This window comes from Dioscorea cayenensis, unplaced genomic scaffold (assembly GCF_009730915.1).
Source record: "Dioscorea cayenensis subsp. rotundata cultivar TDr96_F1 unplaced genomic scaffold, TDr96_F1_v2_PseudoChromosome.rev07_lg8_w22 25.fasta BLBR01002160.1, whole genome shotgun sequence".
NCBI lineage: Eukaryota > Viridiplantae > Streptophyta > Magnoliopsida > Dioscoreales > Dioscoreaceae > Dioscorea > Dioscorea cayenensis.
The window spans coordinates 65,058-76,804 of NW_024088551.1; the positions used below are offsets into that span (position 1 = coordinate 65,058).

An 11,747-nucleotide genomic window follows, 5' to 3' on the forward strand; every position below is an offset into this window, starting at 1 on the left:
AGACTAAAAGGATAAAATGTACATAATTATAAGGACTTGTACGACAATTAAACAAATTATTTTTCAATAATAACGAGAAAGATTCCTTTTTATTATTTTATTATTTTTTAAAGTGTTATATATTTATAAGAAAAAACCCCAATTAAAAAAAAATACATTTTCATCAATTTTTATTGGCTATATTTTTAACAGAAAAGAAAATTCCATCCACTAAAAAACTGCCACGTGTTCCACATCCACACGATTCTCAAAGCACACGTGTCCATCAGCACACAATTCCTCACTATAAAAAGAGCTCACCGAGCTCGGTTCACTGACTTTCCACGCTTTCCTTCTTCAGCGCGGCGAGATGGCGGAGAGAGACATCGACGACCTCCCCAAGAATCCGGCGAACTTCACGGCCCTCACTCCGCTCTGGTTCCTCGACCGCGCTGCCCTCGTCCACCCGAACCGCCCTTCGGTCATTCATGGCTCCGTCCGCTTCACCTGGGCCGATACCTATCGCCGTTGCCGCCGCCTTGCTTCAGCTCTCTCCCGCCGCTCCATCGGACCTGGATCCACGGTGATTCTTTTCATTTTTTGTTTTTCTTCGTTTGTAATCCATTTTTTTGTGATAAAGTTTGGATTTTGACTTAATTTGCTTGAGCTTTTTCCCTTTTTCTTGGGTCCCATGAGGAGTCTTGGTTAAAGAAAAATTGGAAAAGAACAAAAAAGATGAACTAAAAATTCATTTTATTTTTGATTATTTTGCGGAAACTATGGTATTTTGATTGTTTTCTTTCTTTGTTTAGTTACTGCTGTGACAAGGATGAAAGTAACCTTTGTGTACATCTGCTGATTGATGGCTAGCTTCTTTACTTGTTCCGAGATATTCCCTGTTTTTATTAAAAAAATTGTATGTTTGACTTGCTTAAATATATGCTAATTTATTTTATTGTTTGAGTAGTTGCTTTGGAATAAACAGTAGTCTTTCACGGAAAATTTGATGTTTTGATTGTTTTCTTTCTTTGTTTAGTTAATATTATCGTAATAAAGATGAAACTTTTCATGATCATCTGTTGATTGATAGCAAGTTTGAATTTTGTTCTATATGAGCATCTGTTGATTTATAGCTAGCTTAAATTTTGTTCTTTATGAGCATCTGTTGATTGATAGATAGCTCTAGTTTGAATTTTGTTCTTCTTTACTAGTTCCGAGATACTCTCTGATTTTGTTAAAAAATTATATCTTTGACTTAGCTTGAATACAAGTTGATTTATTTTATTGTTTGAGTAGTTGTTGTAGAACATACAATAGTCTTAAATTTATTTTGGAGCTATTAGCTGTTTGTTCTTTTTGTTGGTTGAGCTGTTTGGTTTCTTATGCTAATTATTTGTTTGATTTTCATCTTGGTTTGTATGTTTAAGTTGGTTCTAAATGTCTTTGTTTTGTTTTTTAATTGTTAGTTTATTTCGGATTGGTGGTAATCACAATTTTTTTATTTATATAACCAAGCCAGTGAAGTTTTTATTTCTTTGTACTTTGTAGGATGCTTTGGTTTCTTATGCTGATGATTTATCTGATTTTCCATGTTTGATTGTCTGTTTGGTTTGTGCCATGTAATGCACTTGTTGTAACCTTCTTTATTGTTTGTTGATTCTGTGATTGGTTCCTGTACTTCCCCTAGATGAGTCTTCAAGGCAGATGGTTTATCTGAGAGAATTATGTAGTTCGGGAGTATTTGATCATATTGAATCACTAAACTCTTAATCTCCTTTGGTGTGCTTTTGTTTGTAAACAATGCATCAAACTGCCATTTGTGGCTCACCTTAATGTACAACGTTAAAGCCTTGATTATGTGATTGCATAATTTTTCTGTAAAAACCCGGTTAAATTTCTAGATCAGTTCTTATTGTGAATAAATTTTCAGTCTGATATAATAAGTTGCATATGGTGGTGATTGGCTTCCAATTCCAAGTGGTATGATATTACAGGCATTCTTAGTATTGGATTGCTTCATGTTCTTGAATATGAGGATTTGCAAGAGTGGATATGTTTGGCATAGTGTGACTTTGAAAGGTTTGCCTTTGTGCTGCTAAGATGAAATTCAATCAGGCCCATTAATGTGAAAATGAGTGGAATTAGGGTCAGTTTTGTGTTGGAATGAATAATTTAAATGCTAATTGATTGCCCTTGGAAAACTTTGTATTTATACTCTAGTAAATTAATGTAACATGCCAGTTTAAAACTAATGCTATCATAGAGTGATTGCATAATGTTATTATAACCTTCACTGATGAATTTATAGTCCAGTTCTCATCATGAGTATAATTTTTGCCTAATATAGTAAGTTGAATCTAGTGTGATTGGTTTCCTGATTTGAGTGGTATTGTACAACAGGCATTTTAGTATTGAATGGCGTCATGATCATGGACAAAAGAATTTGCATGGCTGGTTGAGGATTATAGATTGGAACCTAAGATCTGTTATACATAATTGGGATTTTTCTTTTTGGTTGCCTGGCTGGTGAGCAGGCTAGGGCATATTGCTCCTGAAGGGTTTCGTTTTGCCTTACCAATATGAAAGTTAATTAGATCCATTATTGTGAAAAAGAGAGGGATCATGTAGTATGTTTAGAATACGGTAATTTGTGTTTTGAGTGAATAATTAAGACTTGATCGATAGATCTTGAAAACCTTTGTATTGATATTCTGGTATATAATTATAAATCATATAACTTATGGAGAATAATTTAGAGTTTTGTGAAGCATTGTGTGAAGTGAGAGGCTTGAATTTTCATTGTTAGTGCTCCAATTTGGGTCAAATCAGTGATTTAAAGCGTACCAAGTTTCATGTTTAATTCAAGACTGGGTTTTGAATCTTTAAATCATGCAGACTTTCATGTTAGAGTGAACTCCATGAGATTTGGTTGATGCGGTGGAATCACAAACAGATGCCTTTACCTGTTTTTAGGCAGTTTTTACAATATAATCACATGATAATGATTAACTTTTGTTTGTGATCATAATATCTTCACTTAAATTGGTTTGTTTGCCTATATTTGTTTTGAGTCAAAAACCTCAAATTTCCAACTTACAGGTAGCTGTAATTGCGCCAAACATCCCAGCAATATATGAAGCTCACTTTGGAGTTCCAATGGCCGGAGCGGTGGTGAATTGTGTAAACATTCGGTTAAATGCATCAACCATTGCTTTTCTCCTGGACCATTCTTCTGCTGAAGTAGTCATGGTCGACCAAGAATTTTTCACGCTAGCAGAGGAATCTTTAAAAATTATAGCCGACAAAAAGAAAAATGCTTTCAGGTCTCCACTTCTAATCGTCATAGGTGATCAAAGTTGTGATCCCAGATCACTTCAAAATGCTCTTAGCAAAGGTGCTATCGAATATGAGAAATTTCTAGAGACCGGAGATCCTGAATTTCATTGGAAACCCCCAAAGGATGAATGGCAAAGCATTGCTTTAGGTTATACTTCCGGAACTACATCAAGCCCAAAGGGTGTAGTATTACATCACCGAGGAGCTTACCTTATGGCTCTAAGCGACGCCCTCATCTGGGGAATGAATGAAGGGGCTGTTTATTTGTGGACTCTACCTATGTTCCATTGCAATGGTTGGTGTTACACATGGTGTCTTGCAGCTCTTTGTGGAACTAGTATATGTCTTCGTCAGGTAATTACCAATTAATAACTCAAATTATAGAATATGATTTATCTAAATTGCCGTATTTCTTGCTGTGGTTACTCTAGCAGTTCTATTTTTTTCTGTCAGGTATCACCGAAGGCCGTTTATTCTGCCATTGCAAATCAAGGTGTGACTCACTTTTGTGCAGCTCCAGTTGTGCTCAATTCCATACTCAATGCACCACCGAGTGACATCATCCAACCTTTACCTCGCATTGTCGATGTTATGACTGCTGGTGCAGCTCCTACTCCGTCACTGATTGCCGCCTTCTCCCGCCTTGGCTTTCGAATCACTCACACCTATGGCCTATCTGAAACTTACGGTCCTTCAACTGTATGCGCTTGGAAGCCCGAGTGGAACCAACTCCCGCCTGAAACACAAGCTAGTCTCCATGCCCGTCAAGGTGTTCGATACATTAGCTTGGAAGGCCTGGATGTTGTCAACCAGAAGACAATGGAACCAGTACCTGCAGATGGCACTACACTCGGCGAGATTGTAATGCGAGGTAATTTAGTTATGAAAGGCTACTTGAAAAACCCGAAAGCAACACAAGAAGCCTTTGAACATGGTTGGTATCATTCCGGTGATATCGGTGTCAAACATCCAGACGGATACATAGAAGTCAAGGACCGGGCAAAAGACATAATCATCTCCGGCGGCGAGAACATTAGCAGCTTAGAGGTTGAGAAAATTCTGCACATGCATCCATCAGTGCTGGAAGCTGCAGTTGCAGCTCGTCCGGACGAACAATGGGGGGAATCTCCGTGCGCATTTGTGACTGTGAAGAACAATATCAGTACTAAAGATCATACCGAACTCAGTAAAGACATAATAACATTTTGTCGATCGAAGATGCCACGGTACTGGGTGCCAAAATCTATAGTCTTCACACAGTTGCCGAAGACAGCCACCGGCAAGGTTCAGAAACATGTGTTGAGAGCAAAAGCCAAGGAAATGGGGCCTGTGAAGAAAAGCAAAATGTAGTAAGAATCTGCAGAAGTTTCTCATGAATAAATTTTCTTAAGCAGTGTTTGATGGGATTAAAGAATAAAGTTTTATTTATTTACATGATTTGTATATGCAAATACTTGCAGTTATGTATGTTAATGTTGTTCTGTAACTAAATGAATGGAATAGTTGCTGAGATAATCAGAGACATTCAGAAATAAATAACAGTTAATTATAATAGTTTTGGGGTTTTTATTTTTTTCTTATAGAGATTTGAATGTAAATTTCTGTGAATAAAATTGGATTGATTGAAACTTTATATGATGACTTTGATACTTTAAGGCAACAACCAATCTAGTTTTTTGTCTAATGTGTACAAAATGTAGGTAGGTTTCATCAATTAACTTGTTGTGTCTTTAAGTGAAAAAGGCATTCATGGATGAATGAAGTGTTTGTCAAGCTTCTTCTTGTTTTTTTTTCAAAAAAAATTTAATCAAGATATTAAACTTCTTTTTCTTTATTGAGTTTGTTGGATGTTTTCTCTTTGTTGTTAATACTTGTGGCACTTTGTCTCCATTGTTTTCAAGTTTTCTTTTTTACAATTTCATAAGTTTGGGTTTCATAAAAATAAATAAATAATTAAATTGCAATTCATAATAATAATAATAATAATAATAAGGGTTCTTTTTTGTCTGTATATTGATGAAAAATAAACTAATTATGTGTATGCTTGATAAAATCAAATGTTATGTATACCATTTAAAATTTAATTTGTTTGTATATTTACTTGTTTTATCCATATGCACTATTAAAATATATTAGAAATTATATAAGCATTAATATTTTAATAACAAAAATAGAATTTTATTTAATTTCTTAAACTGCCCCAAACATTATTAATTTTTTATTTAGTATAATATGACTAAAACTAGCTTATTTTTTTCAAGTATTATATATATATATATATATAATATTGATTTAATCACCATTAGAAAATTTTGAAATTAGATATAATGAATAGAATGAATTTAATTTTTTAGAGTATATACAAAAATATTAATTTAATGACCATTATAAATTAATGGTATCTACGCACAAGTTTTAAGACATTTAATATGTAATAATACAAATATTTTAGTGCTATTTAGGTAGTCGATCAGAATTAAACACTAAAATACAACAAATAATTCAAAAAAAACAAAAACAAAAACAAAAATCATCCTATCAGGAAGTCATTTTATGGTCCAAACTTGAAATACGAATATATAACAACATATTTGAAAAATCAAAAGAATAACTTTACAATATGATGTATAACCTAATCATTTTGTTTTAGTGTATCTAAAATGTTGTTTATTTATTTTATTTACAAAACCCTCATAATTCACCTTTGTATATCAAGATTTAATTGACATAAATGAATCAAAATCAAATATTAAAATACAATAAATGGGGAAAAAGAGAAAAAAACAAAAATCATTCCATGATGTCATTTTATGGTCCAAATTTGAAATATGAATATACAACAACATATTTGAAAAATCAGAGGAATAATTTTACAATACGGTGTATAACCTAATCATTTTGTTTCAGTGTATCTAAAACGTTACTTATTTATTTTATTTACAAAATCCTCACAATTCACCTTTGTATATCAAGGTTTAATTAATCCAAATGAATCAAAATCAAATATTAAAATACAATAAACTTGCAAAAAGCAAAAACAAGAACAAAACAAAAAAGAGAAAAAACAAAAATCATTCGACCACGATGTCATTCTATGGTCCAAATTTGAAATATGAATGTATATACAACAACATATTTGAAAAAAAAATCAAAGGAATAACTTTACAATACGATGTATAACCTAATCATTTTGTTTAAGTGTATCTAAAACATTACTTATTTATTTTATTTACAAAATCATCACAATTCACCTTTGTATATCAAGGTTTAATTAATCTAAATGAATCAAAATCAAACATTAAAATACAATAAACGGGCAAAAAGCAAAAACAAGAACAAAACAAAAAAGAGAAAAAACAAAAATCATTCGACCACGATGTCATTTTATGGTCCAAATTTGAAATATGAATATACAACAACATATTTGAAAAAAATCAAAGGAATAACTTTACAATACGATGTATAACCTAATCATTTTGTTTCAGTGCATCTAAAACATTACTTATTTGTTTTATTTACAAAATCCTCACAATTCACCTTTGTATATCAAGGTTTAATTAATCCAAATGAATCAAACATTAAAATACAATAAACGGGCAAAAACAAAAACAAAACATAAAAGAGAAAAAACAAAAATCATTCGACCACGATGTCATTTTATGGTCCAAATTTGAAATATGAATATACAACAACATATTTGAAAAATCAAAGGAACAACTTTACAATATGATGTACAATCTAATTATTTTGTTTTAGTGTATCTAAAACGTTATTTAATTATATTATTTACAAAACCCTCACAATTCACCTTTGTATATCAAAGTTTAATTAATCTAAGGCTGTGTTTGATTGCCCTTTTTTCCCTGAAAATATTTTCTATTGGTCATTTTCTAGCTAAATAGACTGTTTGTTTACCAAAATTTTCCGTGAAAAATTTTTCCACAAACTCTATCACGTGACTCTCTTTTTCTTCAAATCAGTGGAAAATTTTTCCAGCCTCCACCCTAGGAAAAGTTTTCCAGGGAAAACTTTAGGGCTATGTGAAAAAATAACATGCGATTGAAATGTTTAAAATAACTTTTCTTTTAAAATTTTAAAAGAAAAGTTTTTCCTTTTCTTTTAATTTTTTTTAAAAAAAGATAAATTATATAGCTTGATAATATTTTAAATAAATTTATCCAGTGAACAAATCGCTGCTAAGGGTGAGCAAAACAGGGTACCCGATCCAGTTTTTAAAACTAGATCGGATACCCGGTTTTTCGGATCGTCAAAAACAGATATCGGATCTAAATTTAAATTTTATCTAGTCTATAGATTTTCTTTATATAATAACATTAGATAAAAAACAAATATGAAAAATTTTTAAATTATAAAGACAATTAAACTCTTATATTATTCTCCACACAACAAAATTCATAACAAAAATAATACAGAGTTTTATCAATCTTAGTCATTAAAAGAAAAAATCTACAAAAGCATCAAGTGTCTCACCAATAATGATCATTGGTTGCTAAAAAGAGAAGAGATTTGGATGGAAGACTAGAGAGAAGAGGCAGGATGATGGCCGTTGGGAACTGGGCAGGGATTTGAAATTCTTTTATCTTTTTACTTTTAATCTAGGTAGAATTTAAATTTATTAATATATAACTATATAACTCTTAAGTTATTAGAATAGATATTTGAATAATTTTTTTTACTTTTAGCCCCTCTAAAATTTAAATTTATTAATATATATATATATATATATATATATAACTCTTAAGGGTTTAGATAAAAGGGATTTGGATTTTTTTTTTTACTTTTTAGACCCTATAAAATTTAAGATTATTATGTATCTATATATAAGAATATACTAAAAAAATAAAAACCGGATCAGATTTAGTTACCCGATTTTTAATTTCTCTCGACCCGGATCCGACCCGGTTTTCATCTAAAAAATTCATATCGGGTACCCGACCCTTTTTTCCGGATCGGGTACCCAAAAAATTCTGGTAAAAAATTCGGATCCGAATCATCGGATCTGGATTTTTTTGCTTACCCCTGCCTGTGGCGTTTTGATTGTAAGATTAAATTCTACGTTGTTTATAATTTTAAAATAACTTTTTTTAAAAAAATTTAAAAGAAAAGTTATTCATTTTCTTTTAATTTTTTTTAAAGAAAGATAAATTATATAACTTAATAATATTTTAAATAAATTTATCAATATCGAGTGAAGCAGGATGCTGATGTGCGATTATTGATGGTAAGATTTAATTCTACGTAGCATTGTTTATATTTTTAATAATTTTTAAAAAAATCTATGGAAAATGTGACTTTTTCATAGGAAAATTGATGCAATCGAACAACAAATGAGATTTTTTCCATGAAAAATGTTTCATTTTCTGTGAAAAATAAGAGCAATCAAACAACAAAATCTGAATTTTTCATAGAAATTTTTTGATTTTTTAGATAGAAAATAATGCCAATCAAACGATTATTTTTTTATTTTTCATGGAAAAATATTCCATGAATTTTTTCAGCCATTTTCCAAGTTGCCAATCAAACACAATCTAAATGAATCAAAATCAAACATTAAAATACAACAAACGAGCCAAATAAATAAATAAACATTATCGAACTAATAAGTCCTTTTTTCAGGACCAAGTTTGAAAAATATAAATATATGATTACAATTAAAAAAAAAAACCCTCACAATTCACTTTTGTATATCAAGGTTTAATTAATCTAAAGAAATTAAAATCAAACTTTCCAATACAACAAATGAGCAAAAATAAATAAATAAACATTGTTGAACTAATAAGTACTTTTCCGGTCCGAGATTGAAAAATATAAATATATAATTACAATTAAAAAAAAAATCAAAGGATAGAGGAGAATTTCATGAAAGAGAAAATTCAAAGTCTACAAACAAAATAAAGGAAAGTGTCAAACACAAAAAAAAATGAGGGCCCAAAATAAAGATGTTGGATCTACCAAGTATCAAGAAAATTAAAATAAAAAATTAATAGAAAAAAACAAAGAGAAAATGGTGGATGATGAAAGTGTCGGCGGCCCTCCAACTTGTTTCTTGGCATGCTCTAACAATCACCACAACCTACCCTTCTCTTTCTCTTTCACTCTCTCTCTCTCTCTCTCTCTCTTTTTCTTATTAAATACAAACTTAACATTTTATTTTTATTCAATCATGTTCAAATACTTAAATTGATGTCTACACTAGTATTAGTTATTTTAATATGTTTTTGTTTAATAAATATTAATTTATTTTAACCAATCATATTACATTGTGATATGGAAATAGATATAAATCAAATATATTATCATAATTTGATTTGACTAAAAAAATTTTTCCTTTGTTTTTTGACGTTAATAATAGTTTCTTTTTTATAAATATCTAGATAACTTTTTCCTTTTTCTTAGTATCTCTTCAACAACAATCATGACAAGTCAATGACTATTTTTTATTTTTTTTATTCTTCTCATTTAACTCTATTTTTTCCTCATACTTTTATCAAAGTAATGAGTTTTTTTAAGATTAATTAATTTAGTGAATTTTAAATTTAACATTAAAATTAAATTAAGAAAACATATATTTTTTTTAAGTATTTGACATATTGAATTTGTACGAGATGAAAACTCTAAATCCATCTTAGTGAAAATACTAAAAATCTTATGAAATAGTAATATTTTTTAAAAGTATTTCTTCTGCATATACAAAAGTTTAAACTCAAAACCATTTAATAAAATAACTTGCATCTACTGTTTGGGTCAATCCCTATTCATAAATATATTTTTCCTTCTCTCGAACTATTTTTTCAATAAAAAACTTTATAAATCTTATTAGAAAGTGTCAATATATATATAAGAAAAACTCATTAAACAAATAATGTATCTTAACTTAAAACTCTCTTTCTCTTTCAACAAGGTTCTCTTTAAAATAATATTCTCATTTTTCACACCACACTCAACCTCCTCCTTCTCCTTCTCTTCATGCCTTCCTTACCTTATTCTCCCTCTTCCTACATGGCTTCTCCCTTATCCTCCTCCTCCTCATCCACTTCTCCCATTCTTTTCAAGGTCACTTCTCTTTCTTTCTTTCTTTCTCTTTTTTACATCTCTTCCATTTTCAAATTCACATCATGTTCCCAAATTAATTATTTTATTTTTAAAATTAATTAATTCCACCTCTCTCTCTTTTTTTCCTCTCTCCCTAGTCCCTATATATATACATACTAAACTTTTCTCATTCTTTCATAGTGAGAAGGAGTTCAATTTTCATTTAGTCATGGAGAGCTACAATGATGATCTTCACACAAACACCCAAGAAGAAGAACAAGTAAGCCCCTTCAATAACAAATAGCTTTTTATTTTTATTTTATTTTTATAAATGCGACAAACACATATCACGTTAAAAGTATGCGCACAGCCAAAAATTGATTATCAGGTTACGCACCACAGCGGAATTGGGTTAAAGAGTTTTTTGATTTCATGCATTGTGATGATGCTACATATATAAATGTTTTTTTATTGTTATAAATATATTTATGTTATGATTTTTTTTTCTCAATTTTTAGGCGTCAATGGAGAAGAAGTATGGAGGAATTGCTCCAAAGAAGAAGCCTCTCATCTCAAAGGTTTTATTAAAATATATTTATATAATTATTTGGGCTTGAAAATAAATCAAAATTTGGGTGAAAATTAACATGTTTTTAATTTTTAAAAAATTTTATTTTAATTTGATTTCAGGACAACAAACGTGCGTACTTTGATTCTGCTGATTGGGCTCTTGGGAAGGTAATTAATAGTGTGATTAACTATGTGATTAAGATTTTATTATTATCACTAATAAATCTTTTTTTTTTTAAATTAATAGCAAGAGAGCAACGCAGGACTTCAGAATAGAGTTCAAGTGGAATCCCTCAAACCCAAATTGCAGGTATGTTTTTTAATTAATTAATATATTAATGATAATAATAATTTTTTATATGAAAAATGATTTATTAATACATATATATATATATAAAAATCATTGTGTAGTCAATTCAAACAGAACATAATGCATATTAATTGCATAAAAATGTGGTGAAATTGAAACCACTCAATTTGAATAAAAAATAAAAAAATAAATAAATAATTTGAGAGTGAAAGCAAACACCACTCAAATATCTCTTGTTATTATCCATCAATTTTATTATATTCTCATTTAAAACAAAATTCCATTTTAATTTCCATCTCGCTCAGTGCATATATTTATTAACATAAATATTAAACTTAACCACCGACACTATATTGAGATTGACTAATAGTACCAATCAAGCAACTAAATATTAAATTTTCAAATTTTTTCACTATATATATATATATATATATATATTTGCATTGAACTATGTTTATTAAGAGTTATGGAAAGAGACATGAGGAACACTTTTATATAT

General features: G+C 29.8%; 2 protein-coding genes across 2 annotated transcripts; both read left to right on the plus strand.

The window, feature by feature from the left end:
• The first annotated feature begins 303 nt into the window (after positions 1-303).
• Positions 304-4,867, plus strand: LOC120257480 (acetate/butyrate--CoA ligase AAE7, peroxisomal). The gene is made up of 3 exons (XM_039264934.1): positions 304-562; positions 3,079-3,669; positions 3,769-4,867. Exons 1-3 carry the CDS (start codon positions 350-352, stop codon positions 4,663-4,665), a joined length of 1,701 nt encoding a protein of 566 aa, XP_039120868.1. The 5' UTR covers positions 304-349; the 3' UTR covers positions 4,666-4,867.
• Positions 4,868-10,214: 5,347 nt separating this feature from the next.
• On the plus strand, positions 10,215-11,638 carry LOC120257483. Its single transcript, XM_039264938.1, has 5 exons — positions 10,215-10,389; positions 10,570-10,648; positions 10,887-10,946; positions 11,059-11,106; positions 11,186-11,638. The coding sequence occupies exons 2-5, from the start codon at positions 10,598-10,600 to the stop codon at positions 11,267-11,269; spliced, it is 243 nt and encodes an 80-aa protein (XP_039120872.1). The 5' UTR covers positions 10,215-10,389; positions 10,570-10,597; the 3' UTR covers positions 11,270-11,638.
• The last annotated feature ends 109 nt before the right edge of the window (positions 11,639-11,747 follow it).

What these genes read in the sequence shown, in the direction of transcription:
- LOC120257480 (XM_039264934.1), top strand. Translation starts at nt 350, where the DNA reads ATGGCGGAGAGAGACATCGACGACCTCCCCAAGAATCCGGCGAACTTC. An exon ending in CCATCGGACCTGGATCCACG is followed by an intron (nt 563 to 3,078) that starts GTGATTCTTTTC and finishes TCCAACTTACAG; the next exon opens with GTAGCTGTAATTGCGCCAAA. An exon ending in CTAGTATATGTCTTCGTCAG is followed by an intron (nt 3,670 to 3,768) that starts GTAATTACCAAT and finishes TTTTTCTGTCAG; the next exon opens with GTATCACCGAAGGCCGTTTA.
- LOC120257483 (XM_039264938.1), top strand. Translation starts at nt 10,598, where the DNA reads ATGGAGAGCTACAATGATGATCTTCACACAAACACCCAAGAAGAAGAA. An exon ending in ACACCCAAGAAGAAGAACAA is followed by an intron (nt 10,649 to 10,886) that starts GTAAGCCCCTTC and finishes CTCAATTTTTAG; the next exon opens with GCGTCAATGGAGAAGAAGTA. An exon ending in AGAAGCCTCTCATCTCAAAG is followed by an intron (nt 10,947 to 11,058) that starts GTTTTATTAAAA and finishes ATTTGATTTCAG; the next exon opens with GACAACAAACGTGCGTACTT.